Raw genomic sequence first — 22,391 nt, 5'->3', positions numbered from 1 at the left:
ACCTTTTTCTGTTGGCCCCAGAACGTTTTTTGATCCCTGCTTGGTTTCTGCTGCGGATTTTTTTGTTGCCTCGGCCACTTCGTCGTTCCTGCTGTGCCCTTGGTGGTTCTCTTCTCCATCCTCCCTCCCCCATTGATGTCCACGCCCCCTCCTTCCCTCCCTATTGGCTGCATTACGTCCTCCTTCAATTTCCACGCCCCCTCCCCTCCATATTGGCTGCATTACGTCCTCCTCCGATTTCCACGCCCCCTCCCTATTGGCTGCATTACATCTTCCTCCGTTTTCCACGCCCCCTCCCCTCCCTATTGGCTGCATTACGTCCTCCTCCAATTTCCACGCCCCCTCCTTCCCTCCCTATTGGCTGCATTACGTCCTCCTTCGTTTTCCACGCCCCCTCCCCTCCCTATTGGCTGCATTACGTCCTCTTCCGTTTTCCATGCCCCCTCCCCTCCCTATTGGCTGCATTACGTCCTCCTCCGATTTCCACGCCCCCTCCCTATTGGCTGCATTATGTCCTCCTCCGATTTCCACGCCCCCCTCCTTCCCTCCCTATTGGCTGCATTATGTCCTCTTCCGTTTTCCACGCCCCTCCCCTCCCTATTGGCTGCATTACGTCCTCTTCCGTTTTCCACGCCCCTCCCCTCCCTATTGGCTGCATTACGTCCTCCTCCAATTTCCACGCCCCCTCCTTCCCTCCCTATTGGCTGCATTACGTTCGGTACAGGAGCTGCTGGTGGAGGCGGGGTTTGGAGTGTTGCTCCTTGAATGTTCGGTCTCTACTGCGCATTTGCGGGTGAGTACGGTCACTCGCAATTTATATGTTTGATGCTTTCAGCTGCTCAGGCTGGTAAAAGATGTATTTTAAGCTCATTTACTTAATAACGCATTTACACGGGTAATTAAGGTAAAAGGAGGCCCCTAAAGATGTTACTTCTGTAAGCATAGCTAAAAACAGTTTCCTCCTTTCCTGAGTCTGTTTAGTAATATCAGGATAGATCCAGACTTTTTTACCTCTGAACAGAGCTTGCATTTTTTTTAAAGTACATTCGCATTACCGCATCAATGTCTTGTTGAAAAATAAAAGATGCAATTAGTGTAGTTCTTTCAGAATTCACGTTCAAAGTTAGTTCTAAGAGTTCAGATACATTCTGTATAATTATGGTACAGCCAGAGACCCCCCCCACTGGAATGGTGGAGGGCCCAGTCATAGAGCTCAGGCCATTACAGACCTTGGCTGAGTCAGAAATCTGATGGCTGACATAACTGGGAGCTTACTGGAAAAGTATGGCCTAGTTTGTAGCCCGGATTGAGGCCTAAAAGTTAGGTCAATAGATATGGAAACAAAATGGAGGATTTCAGCACAAAATGGAAGCCTGTATCTGTTACAAAGTGGAATTTTCTCTAACGTAAGTTAGAAAAACAAGTTGAGAAATGAGTGAGTCATGCCAGGTGCAGCTGGATGCAGGGTCTTGCTTAAGATTTGTGGTCAAGCGAGCTAAAGACAAAACCATGTTAGCAAGATAGAAGCTACTCATTAGCATGAGCCAATCAGTGACAACCATGACATTAGCATAGATCCAATCAGGTATATCTACTGTCATATTATCCATATCCTGAGGGCACCTATAAAAATCAGGGTATTTCCTGGTTTAAGTTAGAGAGAAAAGGGTTGCCACTCTCTCTCTCCAAGGGAAACCAATGTGTCCAACAGAATTGACAAATTACCTAATTGCTTTCCCTTGTAAAACCTCTAATTGGTAAAAGAAATTATAAAAGATTTGGAATTAATTAACACCTGTTTGCAGCTGGATTATTATATTCCTATAATTAATTGATTGTACGTGCCTGTTGTCAATCACTGATTTGACTTATACCTTGGCAAATAAACTCCTCATTCCAAATGATGATTTGTGGGCTTCACTTAATGATCAAAGGCTGTAAGTATAAATGCATTGTATAACTTGTAATCTAAATCCAGTTTGTCATAAGGCTGGTATCTTTTCCTTAGACCTAACGTCTCCCTTAGAGGCAATTCCTTTTAGAACTTCACAACTCCTTGATTACCCCAGTACTAGTGCTATTTAGAGATGGAGTCAGATTTAAGGTCACCCCAGCCTTCTTGGGGGGCTCGGGACCCCTCAATTCACAACAATTCAAAGGTTCCTCTTGATTTTTTATCTGGAATAGCTTCAATAGACATTTCAGGTAATTTTTTTGTTGGAATATAATAGACCTTATTCAATGGTGGTATAGTTTCCGGGGAAAAATTTAAAACTTCCAACAAATATGCTTTAAAGGCATCCTGGGGATTAATTCCCAATTCCTTCGGAAAATTCAAGAGTCTCAAATTCAGCCTACGATTAAAGTTCTCTATTTGTTCTAATCTACGCTGTGTAGACAAATTGTCTTTCACAATTGAGGCTGAGATATCATTCAATTTAATAACGTCTTTCTTAAGAGCTCCCATTTGCTCTGATGTTTCTTGTTTTGCAGCATTAAGAGATACGGAAAGATTTTCAACTGTACTTACTAAGTCTTTTATTTCTTTCGCCGAATTGGCAACCGTCGCTTCTACCCTCTGGAGAGCATTCCAAATGCTCTCCAGTGACACAGCCGCTGTTTTTCTTGTCAGAGCTAAACGCTCAGCCCCTGACTCATTCAGAATCGGGCCTCCCTCATGCTCTGCTTCTCCCATTCCTCGAACCGCCGTCGTACCTTCAACCACTTCCGGGTCAGGTCGATCGCGTCGGGAGAGACATGCTTCAGGGAGCGGCGGGGGGTTGAGATCCGGAGGGGAGAGTAAAACTTCCAGCCCCAAGTCTCCCAGGGAGTCTTCACCCACCGAGACAGCGGGGCCCCTCTCGGTATTTAGGGTAGGTGGTTTTGTAGCGTATCTCTCTATAGTTTGTTGTACCGGAGAGGACGTCTTAGCAGTCGAGGCAGCTACTTTAACAATCCCCTTGCGTTTAGTATGGGGCATCTTGTCTCGAAGGAAAAGGAGCCTGAATTTAATGCATTCTGAGCACCTTGTTTCTGTTTCAGATGCGGGAGGTAATGTGTCAACAGAATAAATCCAGCTGGAATTTAATGCATTCTGAGCACCTCTCTGTGTCCCTAAGTGTGTTTCTGTTTTGTGTTTCAGATGCTGGTGACGTTTGAGGACATCACTGTCTCTTTCTCCCAGGAGGAGTGGGAGTATTTAGATGAAGGGCAGAAGGAGCTTTACAGGGAGGTGATGAAGGTGAATTATGAGAGTCTGATGTCTCTAGGTAAGGATTTCCTGTTTTTCCCCTTGTTAAAATACCTTCTTTGGCAGAGTGACTGGCAGCGGGTGAGTCTCAGTGGTGGAAACCCAAGTGACTGATAATGAGTGATTGTGAGATAACCCACTATATACAATGCAAGCAAGCAAGAGGGAATCAGCAAGACAACAGAGAAAGTCCAGTGGACCATGGATGAACCTGAGGGAGGATATGATGAGGTAGGAAGCTGAGGTATGCTGGACTCACGGGCGGATGGGGGCTGGAGAGAGGAGGAGAACCCCTCCTCCCCCAGATGTTTGTGTGCTCGCTGCCTGGCTCCATCAATAACCGGCTCGCAAAATTCAGTAAAGTTTAACAACCGGCTCCAGCACACCACTGGGAACACCCAAATTCCACCTCCAACATACCCCCTTGAGATTTGGACACACTGCAGACAAACAGCGTAGAAAAACATCTGAACAATAGGTTTCAAAAATACTGATTTGGTTGTTTTTGTGAGAAAACTGTCCAAATGCTCTTTATGTCACTTTTTAAACATTTTTGTCTTTCGAAAATGAGCCCCAGAGTGCCTTCAAATGGTTCCATGTTCAGGCTCTTGAATCCTCACTATTCAGGGCATAATTCACAAAAAACAATAAAAAATTAAAAACAGACTTGCGAGCCGGGCGGGAAGATGGCCGCCATCTAGAGAGCTCCGCTACACCGCACGTGGGACTTCCATCCCCCCACCTACTAGACCCCCTCCGCAACAACCTGGTGTTACCCAGAGCTCCCCAGAACAAAAAGATACCTCCGGAGGTCCTACTACTACTACTATTAAACATTTCTATAGCGCTACTAGACTTACGCAGCGCTGTACAAATTAACATGAAAAGACAGTCCCTGCTCAACAGAGCTTACAATCTAAATTGGACAGACGAACAGACAGCTAGGGGTGGGGAAATTGCAGTGGTAGGGGTGATAAGTGAGGGTGTTGAGTAAGAGAATCATGGTTAGGAGTCGAAAGCAGTAGCAAAGAGGTGGGCTTTAAGCCTAGACTTGAAGACAGCCAGAGACTGAGCCTGACGAACTGGCTCATGGAGTCTATTCCAGGCATAGGGAGCAGCGAGATAGAAGGAACGGAGCCGGGAGTTAGCAGTGGGGGAGAAGGGGGACGACAGGAGACATTTACCCAGCGAACGGAGTTCACGGGGAGGAGTGTAGGGAGAGAGGAAAGGTACTGAGGAGCTGCGGAGTGGATGCACTTGTAGGTCAAAAGGAGAAGTTTGAACCGTATGCGGAAGCGGATAGGGAGCCAGTGAAGCGACTTGAGGAGAGGGCTAACGTGAGTAAAGCGACTCTGGCGGAATATAAGACGCGCAGCAGAGTTTTGGACAGATTGAAGAGGAGATAGATGGCTGAGTGGGAGACCAGCGAGAAGCAAATTGGAGTAGTCTAGGTGAGAGGTGATAAGGGTGTGGGTAAGGGTTTTGGTAGCATCCTCGGAGAGGAAAGGGCGAATTTTGTTAATATTATAGAGAAAGAAACGACAGGTTTTGGCAATCTGCTGAATATGAGCAGAGAAGGAGAGAGCGGAGTCAAAGATGACACCAAGGTTGCGCGCAGACGGGACAGGGAGGATGAGAGTGTTATCTAGGTCCTCTGACGCGCCCCGCAGCACTGCAATAGAAGTTGCTCCCAACGCATGCGCCGCGATCAAAGATGGTGGCCGGAGTAACAGCAGGAAGGATGGCTGGGAGACAACAACGCGGGTGAGCAGTGGACGGCGGGCAATCCCCGGGGCCGGGTATCGGGGAACTTGGAGGAGCGATAACAAAGCGGGAGCTGCACAACTGACTACACCTCCCTTCCTCCCCTCCCCCCCCCCCCCCCCCCCCCCGACGAAAGAGCAAAGAAGGGACGCCAGAGACATCAGATAGCCCTGTACCAAATCCTCATTATCGGGGGGGGGGGGGGGGGTGAGGTGAACTCAAGCCCGCAACAGAGCAGAAAACGGGTGCTGCACTAATAGCTCCTGTAATTCAGGAGAGCCTACCATTTCAGCTCTATTGAACTTTCAAGTTGAGGTAGCAGTTGCCAGTGGAGAAGATTTGTGCTACTACCAATATTACAGCAAAGACTAGCTACTGCTGAGTACAAATAGGAGTTTGGTACCTACTTTGCAGTAACCATACAACGGTACGAAGTGACGCAGTAACTCTCACTGGCAACGAGATATACCGCACATTCACCACCCCCAGGTAAAGGTGCCCGCACCATGAGGTCGATGCACTGAGCCTTGCAGAGGGGTGAAACACTCGCTGTATGGAGCAATATCTGAGACCCAAGTCTGCTGGTACAACTCGAAGCGGCACTAAATACGACAAAGGGAAAAAAAAACCCATCACCCCCAGGGGCCAAGATGGCAGAAGGGAAGCTTGAAAAGCTTGGTGATTTTTCTGATAAACAACTGGCACAGATCACCATGGCAGTAAGTGCCGCACTCAACCCAAGATTTGATTTACTAGAACGCCAAATCTCAGTCTTGGAAGACACAAGGGCGCAGAATGTCCAAGATGTCACCCGTATGATGGAACAACTCAAGGCGCAGCAAGACAAGATTGAAGACATGGAGACTAGAGCACGGAGATGCAACCTGCGAATTGTTGGCCTGCCAGAAGCAGTCCCCGAGAAATCACTGGGGCACCTGCTGGAACAATGGCTTAAAAAAGAACTGGCCTTGTCAGACAGCTATGGAGAACTGTGCATAGAAAGGGCCCATAGGCTGGGCCGTTGGCAACAAGGGCAACAAAGACCCAGACTGGTGATAATCAAAGTGCACAATTACCTGCATAAAGAAGAAATCATGAGGGGCTTTCGACTGAAAAGGGACACTTTGAGATATGACAGGGCCCAGATAAAAATCTTTCAAGATTATTCGGCAGGAGTACAAGAGCAAAGACGCCGGTTTCATCCGCTTTGTACAACGCTGGTAAACAGAAAAGCAAGATTTATGCTGCTTTATCCCGCTGTTCTGAAGATCCAACACGAAAATAGATGGCGTTCTTTCCACTCGGTCCCGGAGGCCCAACAGTTTATAGATACTGAACTGCAGGCGCCAGATGCTGCACCGCCTTGATTACATGTCCTGAAGACTCTTGCTGGAGTAAAGGTCTTTACACCACTTTCAACCTCACGAGAAAGTGGCGATGGTGTGAACAAACAAGGTTATATAATTCTTGTTTAGACAAATGTTGTTTAAGTGTTACCATGTTATATGTTCCAGTAGTACTAGCGGCTGTTGAGGGAGCTCTTCTACCAGGTTGCTATAATAGATCTGACATGATCGTCCCGGGGGGGGGGGGGGGGTGGGTTGAAGGGATGGGGGGGAGGGGGACCCACTTAGTCCCCTACCATGTCATCTTAGTCCCCTACCCACTTAGATGACTACCATGTCATCTGGAAGGAGAGAAGTTATGGATAGGGAGAAGAGGGAGGGGGGTTCAGGCAACGGGATGGGTAATGGGTGGGGAAGACGGAGATCTGAAGAGAATCAGTGCCCAGGGAGGGAGGGTTCCAGGTATACATGCGATGGGTCTCCTAAACAGGTCATACAAAAGAAGGAAACATGTCGGTACTGTATGCTTCTGATTGATGGAGTGAGAATGAAGGTGCGATATTTACAGCTGCTGGGGAGGGGCTGGGACCCAGGGGCTGAGTTTTTCGAGATTACTATCATGGAGCTAGTGTGCCCACGCGGTAGCACACTGTAAATTAGTCACCTGGAATGTGGGAGGCATCACGTCTCCCATTAAAAGGCAAAAGATCCTGGCGCATTTAAAACACCTCAAAGCGGATATAGCGTGTCTGCAGGAAACGAAATTGACAGCTGCAGAGCATGAAAAGCTCAAACAGGGCTGGGTAGGCCAGGTGATCTATGCATCCTCAGATGGGCGGAGAGGGGGAGTAGCGATCTGCATTCACCGGCGACTGGCCTGCATGGTAGAAACAGTTCTGCAGGATCCCAATGAGCGATTCCTTCTGGTTAAATTGTGGTTACAGGGGAGGGAACTATATCTGTTAAATGTCTACGCTCCCACCCCTCCTGACAACTCCTTCTTCCCCGGATTATTAAGGCGACTGCTCCCTTATGAAGGCAAACACTTGATTATAACAGGGGATATGAATGTACTGTAAATTCTAAGGGCCCTCTTTGCTCCCCAGGAATATTCTTCTCCAGGGACAAAGGGTCTGTAGTTCCACTATCTGAAGGGCTGCCTGGCTACATTGTGTAGAAATAGAATTCCAGTAATATTTCTGGTGTGGAGGCACTAGAAGGCCTAACACCAGGATAATGCCCATGACCATGGTCTCGTGTCTATCAGGAGGTAAATGAATTCTTGGTTATCTATGTACCCAAATGTCTTCTATTAAAAGGTAACAGTATGCTGTACACAGAATGAGTGACAGGTGTGAATATAGATTAATTTGGAGAATAAGTGAGAAATGAAGAATGGATGGAAATTAAGACAAACATAGTTTTAGGAAGATAAGTACATTTTATTTCTTACCCAAAGACAAGTCTTCAAGTTGGTACAAATTACAGATTTAGTCTGACAGCTCACCCCAAGTAGGGTCTTCAGTTCGGTACAGATTCTGGAGGTAACCGGACAGAGCTTCGCTGCTTCCAAGGTGTCGTGAAAGGACTCTCAAATTAAGCCAAATTCTCCCTTCTTTTATACCCTCACATCTCAATAGAAGTCTATGGCAGGACCTATTTTGGACCTATTTTTTTCAAATATTTCTCAATTTCTTAGATCATACTTTCATATCCGGCCACCTGTTGTTCTTGTACCCAACTCTTTCCGTTCTAGCTATTGCAAGTTATTTCGCAATTTCCTCTTTTGTCAACATGTTTTTCTCTTCTGCCAGAACATCTTATTTTTAGCATATCAGTTTCACTTCCTCTTTTTTTTTATCATCTTATGATCTCAGTTTCATCTTATAGAAAGACAAACTCCATTTTAATAAGTGCTACATTCAATTTGTACCTGATTTTGTTAAGACTCATCTATAAGGCCATTAGTAGGTTATCAGGCCTAGGCAGTGCTTTTCAGCTGTACAAAGCTATGTAGCTTGGCCCACCACAGTGGATAGATCTTAAACTAGAACGCATATTAACTTGCAGGAAAAGCAAGTCCTTGCTCAGCCAGTCATAGATTTTTAAACCTAGCTGGTATTTTTACAGCCTGAGTCCTAAAATCTGGCCTTCCACCCTTCCGGTGGGCATCCAGTGAGGGCCTCTTGCTGTAGTATAATTATACAGTACTGATAGACCCCAAGATTGATCATTCCGGGGAGGGAGGCAGAGGGATGGATGGTCGAAGGGGGTCACAGATGCTAAAAGAATTTACCAATTCCCTCTCAGTGGTAGATGCATGGCGGAATCTGCACCCTGACTCTAGAGATTACACGCACCAGGGCGCACGGGACATGGGGACGAATAGACTATATGTTCATTTCAACACCCTTGTTCCATTGTGTCCGAGACGCCAAAATCGAAGAAATTCTGATATCCGACCATAGTCCTGTCTGGTTGGAGTTGGAGGCTCCAGGCAGCTTCCAGCCGGCTAGACAGTGGAGGTTCCCTCACTACTTAGTAAAAGACAAATCCTTTCAAAAATTCCTGGTGAAAAAGTGGGAAGAATACGAATTGTTTAACAGAGAACATAAATCGAACCCCCAACTGTTCTGGTGCACTGGTAAAGCGGTACTCCGAGGGGACCTGATAGCGTATGTAGCAAATAAACGGAAAAAGAATACAGCTAGCCTTTTGCACCTGAATAGGCAATTACAGAAGGCTAGACGCCGATACACGGAACGGCAAACCGCAGCTAACAGGGAGGCCTTCTTGTCTGTGCAGGCTGCTGTTAACTCCCTGTTGCATGAAAGAATGTTAAAAAACAGGATTGTTCAAAAATATAGGTTCCACAGATTTGAAAACAGAGCAGGGGGCATGCTGGCTCAGGTAGTCCGGAAACGGGGAGGGGGCAGAGCTATATCGGCTCTGAAAGAAAAGACGGGAGGCCTTACCAATGACCCAGATAGGATCCTTCAAATACTACAGGACCATTTTGCTCAGCTATATAGTGCCGACCAGTCTGTCGGGGAGGTACACATGAGTGACTTCCTCAGCAGGGCACAAATGCCAAAGCTAGGAGAGTTGGAGATAGCACGCCTAGAGGAACTATCAGAGGCAATAAAGGGGTTAAAGTCTTTCTTGGCACCAGGGGTGGATGGGTATTCTGGAGAATTTTATAAACTGCTACAACCCCAATTGCTATGCCCGCTATTTGAATATCACCAGGCGGTGATACAGGAGGGGAAATTTCCATTGTATGAAAATACTGCTTGCATATCACTGTTGCTGAAGCTGGGGAAAAGCGTAGAGGAGCCAGAATCCTATAGGCCTATCTCGTTAATTAATGTTGACATCAAACTCTTAGCAAAGATTTTGGCTACACGGCTCAACACTTGTCTCCCCAGTGTGATTGAGCCCGCACAAGTGGGATTTATTCCCAGGAGGCACTCTGTATTGCATATTCGGAGAGTCTTACTTGCAATGGCACAATGCCGGTATGGGGAGACTCCTGGGATTTTGATGAGCCTTGATGCCACCAAGGCTTTTGACAGGGTTGGGTGGAATTTCTTGTTCTATATGCTGGACTGGATAGGAATCCCTGCCGGAGTGAGGCAAGCAATTGAGGCTCTATACACTGGTATGGAGGCATATGTTACAGCAAACGGGGGGCTCTCAACGAGGTTTCAGATAGGCAAGGGAACGCGTCAGGGCTGCCCCTTATCCCCACTCCTGTTCGATTTAACACTGGGACCACTATTACGCCTTCTAAATTCAGATCCAAGAATCAAGGGAGTATGGTTGGGAGAGCAGGAGGTCCGAGCTCTGGCCTATGCCGACGACGTCCTCCTGGTTCTGACCAACCCGCAGGAGTCCTTTGAGGCTGCCCTGACACTGATCGAGGAATACGGGTGGATGTCGGGGTTCGGCCTTAACCTTTCCAAATCTTGTGCGATGCCCATGGATACTGATACCAAATTATGCTGGCAGGGGGAGGCTCCACTTAGATGGGAGACAACAAAAATGAAATACTTAGGGGTGTACATTTCTAGTGACGGATCTTCCATGTACAGAGATAACATAGCCCCATTGATAGAGATGACTAGAAACAAATTGTCCATGTGGAAGGAATTGCCACTTACCATTTGGGGTAGAATAGCATTATTCAATATGGTGGTTGCCCTTAGGTGGTTATATGTCTTGAAACACAAAGAAGAAAGGCTGTTGCAGCGCCTGATACAAACGTACCTCTGGCAGGGGAAGAAACCCAGAATACCTTACCATCAGATAACAGCCCCAAGGGAGGGGGGTGGCATGGGGCTCTTAAATATCAATTTTTTGGCAATTGCAAGTTCCATGAGACATATAAATGACTGGTATCGGGGGACATCTGATTTCTCTATTACATCGGTGGAGACCTCGGTGTTCCCAGATATACATTTCAGCCATTTGCTCCACTCCGGGACTCCCCTGCCTACTGCAGCATTTCAGAGACACCCTCTATTGAAATCTCTTAGGGAAACTTGGAGGTGGGTGTGCAGACGTTATCACTTCTCCTCCCGTGCATCCCCTTGGCTATCAATATACGACAACACAGCATTTCCACCAGGCCAAGGGGTTAGCATATTTAGCAGATGGGCACAAAAGGGGATAGTATACCTGGCGCATATAGTCACAGAACAGGGATGAATTCTCCCATATCTAGAACTTCAGTCCCGGTACGGGATTCCCCCGACATATCAATTTGCGTATCGCCAGCTGAGCCATTATGTTGCTTCCCTAGAGTGGACAGACCTTACAGAGGATGTGGTGGAGGTTCTTTAAGAAGAGTTTACTCTGGGAGCGCAGCTTCCAGTACCACTGAGATTCCACCAACAACAACTTAAGGATACGACAGCAGAATTAGATTTCCGGCAGCTCGCGCAGGAGTGGTCAAGGGATTTGGACTGTACATTTACAGAGGAGGAGTGTAGGTCATATTTGAAATCTATCTACAAGCAGCAGCTTTCCATACCACAGAGAGAGAGTCTATATCGATGGCTGCTTAGAACACATATATCTCCTCATAGAGCACAAAGGGCAGGGTTTGCTGCCGAAGGAACCTGCCCAAAATGCAATCAGGGTGCGGCCACTTTGGGGCATATGTTCTGGAGTTGTCCCTATGTGGAGCGGTTCTGGAGGCAGGTTGTGAGGGGGGTAGACCAATTATGGAATTGTACCCTTGTTTGTGAACCTTAAATTTTATTTAATAATTTTAAGTACACTGCAGAACCCCCGGAGGGCTTTAGGGCATTTGCAAAGATGGCCATATATTTTGGAATAACTACTATTTTGCAATTTTGGACAGCAAAGGAAATACCCCCTCTACAGATATGGCACGCACAGTTAGTGAAACAAATGAGAATAGACCGGTGTGGAGTGACTGATTTGGAAAGCCCCGCGGGCCTTAGGTTTAGGGCACAATGGGAGGTGCTTTGGGTCACTCTCCCGTCCAGGGCACGAAGTCTATTGCTGAATTTTTGATTCCTCCCTGGTGCCCCGTGGGTCCGGTCACTAAGCAGAGAGCCTGTTGATAGCAGTGCAGGTTGTATAATACCTACTGATAAGAGGGCCTCTGGTCCAGACCACATCACTCTGACAGTATATACAGTGGGGGAAATAAGTATTTGATCCCTTGCTGATTTTGTAAGTGTGCCCACTGACAAAGACATGAGCAGCCCATAATTGAAGGGTAGGTTATTGGTAACAGTGAGAGATAGCACATCACAAATTAAATCCGGAAAATCACATTGTGGAAAGTATATGAATTTATTTGCATTCTGCAGAGGGAAATAAGTATTTGATCCCTCTGGCAAACAAGACCTAATACTTGGTGGCAAAACCCTTGTTGGCAAGCACAGCGGTCAGACGTCTTCTGTAGTTGATGATGAGGTTTGCACACATGTCAGGAGGAATTTTGGTCCACTCCTCTTTGCAGATCATCTCTAAATCATTAAGAGTTCTGGGCTGTCGCTTGGCAACTCGCAGCTTCAGCTCCCTCCATAAGTTTTCAATGGGATTAAGGTCTGGTGACTGGCTAGGCCACTCCATGACCCTAATGTGCTTCTTCCTGAGCCACTCCTTTGTTGCCTTGGCTGTATGTTTTGGGTCATTGTCATGCTGGAAGACCCAGCCACGACCCATTTTTAAGGCCCTGGCGGAGGGAAGGAGGTTGTCACTCAGAATTGTACGGTACATGGCCCCATCCATTCTCCCATTGATGCGGTGAAGTAGTCCTGTGCCCTTAGCAGAGAAACACCCCCAAAACATAACATTTCCACCTCCATGCTTGACAGTGGGGACGGTGTTCTTTGGGTCATAGGCAGCATTTCTCTTCCTCCAAACACGGCGAGTTGAGTTCATGCCAAAGAGCTCAATTTTTGTCTCATCTGACCACAGCACCTTCTCCCAATCACTCTCGGCATCATCCAGGTGTTCACTGGCAAACTTCAGACGGGCCGTCACATGTGCCTTCCGGAGCAGGGGGACCTTGCGGGCACTGCAGGATTGCAATCCATTATGTCGTAATGTGTTACCAATGGTTTTCGTGGTGACAGTGGTCCCAGCTGCCTTGAGATCATTGACAAGTTCCCCCCTTGTAGTTGTAGGCTGATTTCTAACCTTCCTCATGATCAAGGATACCCCATGAGGTGAGATTTTGCGTGGAGCCCCAGATCTTTGTCGATTGACAGTCATTTTGTACTTCTTCCATTTTCTTACTATGGCACCAACAGTTGTCTCCTTCTCGCCCAGCGTCTTACTGATGGTTTTGTAGCCCATTCCAGCCTTGTGCAGGTGTATGATCTTGTCCCTGACATCCTTAGACAGCTCCTTGCTCTTGGCCATTTTGTAGAGGTTAGAGTCTGACTGATTCACTGAGTCTGTGGACAGGTGTCTTTCATACAGGTGACCATTGCCGACAGCTGTCTGTCATGCAGGTAACGAGTTGATTTGGAGCATCTACCTGGTCTGTAGGGGCCAGATCTCTTACTGGTTGGTGGGGGATCAAATACTTATTTCCCTCTGCAGAATGCAAATAAATTCATATACTTTCCACAATGTGATTTTCCGGATTTAATTTGTGATGTGCTATCTCTCACTGTTACCAATAACCTACCCTTCAATTATGGGCTGCTCATGTCTTTGTCAGTGGGCACACTTACAAAATCAGCAAGGGATCAAATACTTATTTCCCCCACTGTATATATATTTTTTTTAGGCATACAGGACGTAATGATAGATACCATCACATTTGACATTTGACCACTGAGAGACCCGAACAACATGTATCGTTGAACTCATAGTGGAGCAAAGGGGGGGGGGAAGGGCAGAGGGAGGGACGGGCAGGGTAGGTGGGTAGGGGGGATACACCTCAGGGTTAATATAGTTTAGGTAACTCACACACGTTGCAGTGATAGTAAAAAGAGGTAATCTAGCCAGACGATTGTTAGCTGTTGCTTTCGTTATACTTGTAAATATCGGGGTGTGACAATGTACAAGGAGTATCAGTGGGCACCGAGAGGGTGGGAGGGGGAGAAAATACAAATGCCACACTGTAACTTGATATGTTGATTGAATTTGTTGGATGACAATTCTTGTATGTATCTTTTTCGACAAGTAGCTGTTTAATTGTCAGTTACAATCAATAAAAATGATTTAAACATAAAAACAGACTTGCACTCTCCATTTTGGGACTCTCTCACTCCAGGAGCAAGAAGCAAGATATTGAATTGTTAAAGTAAGGATGGGAGGGTAGGGTGGGGAGGGGAGGGAGGGGGGAGAGAGGGTGGGGCAGGGCCGTGCCTAGGGTCTCCGGCGCCCCCCTGCAGTTGGCCCCGCCAGCGCCCCCCCCCAAAACGATCGCTACACTACCCGCCCTCTTCTCCCCAGATCCTTTTCCTTTTTGTTTAAATTTACCTCTCCGGCGCGCGGCAGCGTAGCGTTAGTGAGAAGGAGGCGGCACTCCCCCGCCCCGACGTGTCTTCTTCCCTTCGCTCAGTTTCCCGCCTTCTTCTGGCGTAATTTCTGACGTCAGAAGAAGGCGGAACCGAGCGAAGGGAAAAGACTGACACGGGGTGGGGGAGCGCCGCCTCCTCACTAACGCTACGCTGCCATGCGCCAGAGAGGTAAATTTAAACAAAAAGGATCTGGGGAGAAGAGGGCGAGGTAAGCATGGTGCGGCGGGGCGCCCCCCAGAGGATGGCGCCCTCCTGCCATGCTTACCTTGCTTACCGTGTCGGCACGGCCCTGGGGTGGGGTTTAGTTGGGACAAAATGTTTAAAAAAGTCACACAGCTCAAACACTGTAATTGTTTATTCTGAGATCGCTGTACATGGATATAGTTTGAATTGCAATAAATAAGAATTATAAAAAAAAAAAAAACAGACTTGCACTGAGACATAAATCTAAGCTTCCTAGGTAAGAAATAGTGATTAATCAAAATAAAATGACAGTATTGTTGTCTAATTGAAACCCAGCGTGAAAATTGCACCAAAAAATGCTGAAGCGGCTGTTGGAGATAAACCAACATAGATATGTAATGCCAGGCTCGTCCCATCAAAATCGCTAAAAAATGGGATAAAAACTCTGTAAAAAAAAAATATATCATTTAAAAAGTAGAATCGGCATCAAAATGGCTCTCAGACCGTACAAACCAGCCCAGCACCGGCCTTAGTTGAAATAGCCAGAGTTGCCATCTAAACAGCACTTGACTTGCAAACACTTATGCTTTGTTTTTTTATACCATTCATTTTCTAATTAGAGATCCCCTGTTTTCATCCCATAGTTGTTCTCCACCACCTACCTCAGGAGGGCATTCCAGGAATCAACCACCCTCTGTTAAAAATAATTTTCTGACATTACTCCTAAGTCTACCACCCCACAAGCTCAAATCATGTCCTCTAGTTATACCATTTTCTCTTCTCTGGAAAATATTTGTTTGTATATTAACACCTTTCAAGTATTTAACCGTCTGTATCATATCTCCTCTGTCCCTCCTGTCCTCTAGGGTATACATATTCAGGTCTATCATACGTCTTTTGGCGTAATCCCCATATCATTTTTGTCGCCTTCAATGGAGCGCTTTCCGGAGATGGGAAGGCGGTAGAACGAGAGGACATGAAATGAGATTGAAGGGGGGCAGACTCAGGAAAGATGTCAGGAAGTATTTTTTCACGTAGAGGGTGGTGGACGCTTGGAATGCCCTCCCGCGGGAGGTGGTGGAGATGAAAACGGTAACGGAGTTCAAACATGCGTGGGATATGCATAGAGGAATCCTGTGCAGAAGGAATGGATCCTCAGAAGCTTAGCTGAAATTGGGTGGCGGAGCAGTTGGGGGGAAGAGGGGGTGGTGGTTGGGAGGCGAGGATAGGGGAGGGCAGACTTATATGGTCTGTACCAGAGCCGGTGATGGGAGGTGGGACTGGTGGTTGGGAGGCGGGAAATACTGCTGGGCAGACTTATATGGTCTGTGCCCTGAAAAGGACAGGTACAAATTCAAGGTAAGATATACACATATGAGTTTGTCTTGGGCAGACTGGATGGACCATGCAGGTCTTTTTCTGCCGTCATCTACTATGTTAAGTCTTCTTGCATCTTTAGCAAGATACAGCCTCCAAAACTGAACACAATACTCCAGGTGGGGCCTCACCAATGACTTGTACAGGGACATCAGCACCCACTTCTGCTGGTTATAGTTCTCTTTATGCAGCCTAGCATCCTTCTGGCTATAGCCACCGCCTTGTCACACTAATTTGTCACCTTCGGATCCTCAGATACTATCACCCCAAGGTGCTGTATATTCCTTCCTATACTAGGCCTGTAATATGGCTCTTCTGCCCCTCAGTATTCCTTGCTTTGCTGTTGTCAGCATATTTTTAGTTTCTTCCTTCCTGCAGCTTGCATGTAAGCAACAGTGCTTTCTCAAGAAATGGAAAGTACATGTTACATGTCAAGGTAACACTTAAGAGGAACTGAGGCTATGCGGGCCATATATGGCAGATACACATGGCTATAACCTTGGTGGTGATGAGAGACTGAGGACTCTGCAGACTCCAAGATGTTCCAACAGAAATATGTGTTCAGAGAGGAAGGACACCAGGTGTTTCATACTACTTATTTGTTAGCTGGTTTTCCACGCTGTGATCACGCGTTACTGATAAGGAATTAGCCAATTGCCACAAAGTGTGCATGTGAACACGAGAGGAGAGGATGATACAATGTAGGAAATTGACATTTATGTATACATATAAAAAATAACAATATTACAGGAAAATCCATATATTGTCCCAAGTTAGTTTAGGAGAAATCACATTATTTTTACTGATTGCGCCTACACCTAAGTCTGATTGTCTCTCGTATTCCCCTAGACCTGAAGTGTCCTCTCCTCCTAGGGGGAAGGGACCGAGAGTGACTGTACAGTGTATATCAGCCTCTCACTGCCTAACACGTACGCTTCCCTGATTAAAGTTGTGGCGCCATATCTTCATTTTCCTCTTTTAGTTCTTGGGGGCTTTAATATTGCAATGGATCCTTCTGTGGATAGGAAGGGTGGAGGGGGCCTTGTTGATCTTAGAACCCGTCGGGGCCTTCAGAGTGATCAGCTGTGGTTGCTCATGAAACACCTGAACTTTGTTTCCTTGGGTCTGAGATCAAGGCCTAATTGTCTGCTGCATAAGGCATTTTTTTTATCTGGAAAGAATATTTTGATGTGTTGGAGAGAGGCTGCTTGGAGGAATGAACTTGTCAACCTAATGAAGATTGAGAGACTGGACACTAGTCAGCGGTCGCTTAGAGCCCGGAAGTCTTTTCAATAAATTTGTCCCCAGTGTGGGATTGTTTGCCACACCGTTCTCGTAGCTTCTTGCTGAACATATAACTTGAAGTCTGGACTTTAGGGAAGGGAAGAGGGTGATAAGGTTTTGGTCTGTTATTATTATTATTTTTTTAATTTTTACTTTATTAACAATCTATAATTACAAGCACAAATACTTGAATAGGCAATACAGGCTATCCAGCTAATTATTACATTAATTCACATAATAATATGAAACATTAGAATAAAAAATATTAGCCTTCTTTAGACCACTAATAGTGGGGAGAGAGTCACGCTATCAGGAGATATATAGAAAAATAATAACTAATAATGAATATAGCTTAGCACGTTATAAGCCTGAACAAACATTATATTGGCAATCAAACTTGAAAAGATATCAAGCCTTTCCCAACTTTTTAAGATCAACAAAAGCTTTTAAATGTTCTGGTTGAAGGAAAATGTATTTAAGCCCTAAGTACTTAATCACACATTTGCAAGGATAGTTTAGGTAAAAGTGAGCTCCTATTGCAAGTGTTTCTTTCCTTAGGGTCAAGAACGCTTTTCTTCTTTCTTGAGTTTGCCTGGTCACATCTGGATACATCCATATCTGTTTCCCATAGAATGGAGTCTTTAATTTTCGAAAGAAAAGCCTTTTTATAGCTTCTACATCTTGTTCAAAGACAAGTGAGACTATTAGAGTCTTCCTTTCAGAGTTTTCAGAGATGGATGAGTCAAGAATCTCTGACAAATTTAAATTTAGATCTCTTTCATCAAGTTGTTGAGTTTGTTGAGGATTTTTATCCAAGTCTGCTTCTGGAATCTTTTTTGTAGGCGCATAAAAAATGCGATTAATTGGCGGTATATGATCAGGGGAATATCCCAGTATTTCTATGAGATATTTTTTAAAAACATCTAATGGTGTAATTCCAAACGTATAGGGAAAGTTCAAGAACCGTAAATTTAATCTGCGATTGAAGTTTTCTATTTGCTCAATTCTTATCAATTAAACTTTTATCCTTAATAGTCATAGTAGAAACATCTTGAAGTTTTTTCACCTCTACATTTATAGCTTTCATTTGATTAGTAGAGTCTATTTTAAAAGTCTCAAAAGATTTAGAAAGAGTTTCAATAGTACTCACAAAAGTCGTTATTTCCGCCATAGAGTTGGTCAGCTTGGTATCTAACTTTTGGAGAGCTTCCCATATGCTCTCCAAACTAACCGACTCCGTTGAAGATTTTCTTTCAGCCCTTAGGCCCAAAAGCCTCGGACCTCCGTCAGCTTGATTTTCCTCCGAGCCTCTCATCCAGGAACATTTATCGTCGACTTGCGGTGCAATTATTCCTGGCGAAGAAAAAAAGCCTTCGGGCGGAGGCGGTGGATTGTGCTCCGGGGGAGATAAGGTGGTATCCAATCCCAAGTCACAGGGTTCTCCTCCTCCTGTGGCAGCGGGAGTCCCTCCGGTTTCTCGGTCAGGCTTCCTCACGGCGAACTTCTCAATGCTGGTCTGAGAAGGAGAAGAAGTTCTGTTCGCTGAGGCTCCAGCTTTGACCAGACCCTTCCGCTTAGTGTGAGGCATAATGGGGGAAAAAGATTACACGCAGCTCAGCTCGAGATGTTTCAGCCGCGAAGAAAGCGTGCCACCATCCTGACTCTCGCTGGTCTGTTATTATTGCGGATCAGACTGCCGTGAAGAAACAACATGTGCGGTCTGATCTCTTGCAGTGAGTGTGTGTGTGGGGGAGGGTGGTGGGGGGGATGAAACTTGAAAAATTACCATGCCATACTGTTATATCTCTTCTTACAGATATTATTGTTCTTGCCATTGTGTGTGTGGTTCTAATAAAGATATTACAAAAAGAAATATCAACTTGAATATGATCATATATTCTACCTGCATCTCTGGTAATGATCAGCAGCGGGGGGGGGGGGGGGGGGGGGGCACATTTATGAAGGGTTATTGTACTACTGAACTAGTTAAATTGTTCTCCTACAATATTCTACAATGCTCTTTTATATATTTTTATATTTTTTAGAAAAAGATTATCCCAGAAACAGTAATACAAAGACACATGACTGGAAGCTCACTGAGAAGTCTAAAGGAGAAAAGATGTTATCAGAAAGAGATAAAGAGGAGACTCCTTCCTGTTCTGACTGGGGAGAAAAGGGAAAATATCAAAATAAACAAAAACATTCAACAGGAGGTTCAGCTGTATGTGAAAACAGTACCAGTAATATCACGCAGACAGGGGAAATGCAGACAAACCAGATGAGAGATCAAAGGTGTTTATGTGATATTTGTGAGATATTCCTCAGCAATCATTTAACTCCGAAATCACATCCTAGATCTGATACTGAAAATGGACCATCTACATGTATTAACTATGGGAAAAATGTCTGTCAAAAGAGAGAACTAAAAGGACAACAGAAAAAGTGCATAAAAGAGACACTTAAAACATCTGAGTGTGAGAAGGATTTCAGTAGGGAGGAAGAGCTGGTGTATACAAGTAACGAATATGGGAATAGCTTTACCAAAGGAGAAAACATTACAAAACATCAGAAAAACAACACTGATGCGAGATTATCTTCGTATCCTGATTGTGACAAAAGTTTCACTGCTACAGGGAAACTCACCATCCACCAGAGAATCCATGCAGGATTAAAACGATTTCTATGCCCTGACTGTGGCAAAAGCTTTAGGTTGAAGAATAACATGTTGATGCACCAGAGAAGCCACACAAGAGTGAAGCCTTTTGCATGTCCTGAGTATGAAAAACATTTCACTGAGAGGGGAACATTCCAAAGGCACTGTAGAATCCACACGGGACAGAAACCTTTTCACTGCACTGAGTGTATTAAAAGCTTCAGGCAGAAGGCAACCCTCACAATACACCAGAGCATCCACACTGGAATGAAACCCTTTAACTGTACTGAGTGTAATAAAAGCTTCAGTCGAAAGACAAACCTGACAACACACCAGAGAATCCACACAGGAATGAAACCCTTTAACTGTACTGAGTGTAAGAAAAGCTTCTGGTGGAAGACAAACCTGACAATACACCAGAGAATCCACACAGGAATGAAACCCTTTAACTGTACTGAGTGTCATAAAAGCTTCAGTGTGAAGGCAACCCTCACAAGACACCAGAGCATCCACACAGGAATGAAACCCTTTAACTGTACTGAGTGTCATAAAAGCTTCAGTCAGAAGGCAACCCTCACAATACACCAGAGCATCCACACAGGAATGAAACCCTTTAACTGTACTGAGTGTCAGAAAAGCTTCAGTCAGAAGGCAACCCTCAGAATACACCAGAGAATCCACACAGGAATGAAACCCTTTCACTGTACTGAGTGTAATAAAAGCTTCAGTCACAAGGCAACCCTCACAATACACCAGAGAATCCACAGAGGACTGAAACCCTTTAACTGTACTGAGTGTAATAAAAGCTTCACTCATAAAACACCCCTCACAATACACCAGAGCATCCACACTGGAATGAAACCCTTTAACTGTACTGAGTGTAATAAAAGCTTCAGTCGAAAGACAAACCTGACAACACACCAGAGAATCCACACAGGAATGAAACCCTTTAACTGTACTGAGTGTAATAGAAGCTTCACTTGGAAGACAAACCTGACAACACACCAGAGAATCCACACAGGAATGCAACCATTTAACTGTACTGAGTGTCATAAAAGCTTCAGTCAGAAGGCAACCCTCACAAGACACCAGAGCATCCACACAGGAATGAAACCCTTTAACTGTATTGAGTGTAATAAATGCTTCAGTCGGAAGACAAACCTGACAACACACCAGAAAATCCACATAGGAATGAAACCCTTTAACTGTACTGAGTGTCATAAAAGCTTCAGTCAGAAGGCAACCCTCACAAGACACCAGAGAATCCACACAGGAATGAAACCCTTTAACTGTACTGAGTGTCATAAAAGCTTCAGTCAGAAGGCAACCCTCACAAAACACCAGAGCATCCACACAGGAATGAAACCCTTTAACTGTACTGAGTGTAATAAAAGCTTCAGTCAGAAGACAACCCTGACAACACACCAGAGAATCCACACAGGAATCAAACCCTTTAACTGTACTGAGTGTCATAAAAGCTTCAGTCAGAAGGCAACCCTCACAATACACCAGAGCATCCACACAGGAATGAAACCCTTTAACTGTACTGAGTGTAAGAAAAGCTTCTGGCGGAAGACAACCCTGACAACACACCAGAGAATCCACACAGGAATGAAACCCTTTAACTGTACTGAGTGTAAGAAAAGCTTCAGTCAGTAGGCAACCCTCACAATACACCAGAGAATCCACACAGGAATCAAACCCTTTAACTGTACTGAGTGTAATAAAAGCTTCAGTCAGAATCAAGCCTCACAATACACCAGAGAATTCTCACAGGAATGAAACCATTTAATTGTACTGAGTGTAATAAAAGCTTCAGTCGGAAGTCAAGACTCACAATACACCAGAGAATCTACACTGGTGTGAAGCCATTTATATGTGCTGACTGTGATAAAAGTTTCATTGAGAAGGTAGAACTGACAAGTCACCAGAGAATTCACTTGAGAGCAGTGCTTTTTTTGTGCCGGTACGCACCGGTATGGCGTACCGGCACCTTTTTTTCCTAGGGTTCCCAGACCTGCAATCCATGCCTGCCGCTTGCTATCCGTTCTTGCTGCCCGTCGAGATCCAGTTCCCCTGCCCCAGCTGCCTGCCCTCTTGGCTTCCCGACAGCCCTGCTGCTTTCCGGTCCAAACCTCTCCCCCCCCCCCCCCACTCCGCGATGCGTTTCAATCTTTTATTTATTTTTTTTACGTGCAGACAGAGCGCCGGCATTGCTGAGAGGACCAGGCTCGCCTCCTCCTGCCTTCCTTCCCTTTGCTGTTCGCTGCCTCTCAGTGTCCCGCCTTCGCAGAAACAGAAAACACGTCACAGGAAGGCGGGACACTGAGAGGCAGCGAACAGCGAAGGGAAGGAAGGCAGGAGGAGGCGAGCCTGGTCCTCTCAGCAATGCTGGCGCTGTGACTGCATGTAAAAAAAATAAATAAAAGATTGAAACGCGTTGCGGAGGGGGGAGGGAGAGGTTTGGACCGGAAAGCAGCAGGGCTGTCGGGAAGCCAAGAGGGTGGGCAGCTGGG

General features: G+C 45.6%; 1 protein-coding gene across 1 annotated transcript; it reads left to right on the top strand.

Moving 5' to 3' along the window:
• The first annotated feature begins 19,485 nt into the window (after nt 1-19,485).
• LOC115464391 (oocyte zinc finger protein XlCOF6-like) lies at nt 19,486-21,565 on the top strand. Its single transcript, XM_030194807.1, has one exon. The coding sequence runs from the start codon at nt 19,486-19,488 to the stop codon at nt 21,532-21,534; it is 2,049 nt and encodes a 682-aa protein (XP_030050667.1). The 3' UTR covers nt 21,535-21,565.
• Nucleotides 21,566-22,391: the final 826 nt, after the last annotated feature.

Source organism: Microcaecilia unicolor, chromosome 1, assembly GCF_901765095.1.
Source record: "Microcaecilia unicolor chromosome 1, aMicUni1.1, whole genome shotgun sequence".
Classification (NCBI taxonomy): domain Eukaryota; kingdom Metazoa; phylum Chordata; class Amphibia; order Gymnophiona; family Siphonopidae; genus Microcaecilia; species Microcaecilia unicolor.
This window is presented reverse-complemented; position numbering and strand designations above follow the sequence as displayed.

Coding starts and splice junctions, on each gene's coding strand:
- LOC115464391 (XM_030194807.1), top strand. CDS start 19,486: ATGCAGACAAACCAGATGAGAGATCAAAGGTGTTTATGTGATATTTGT.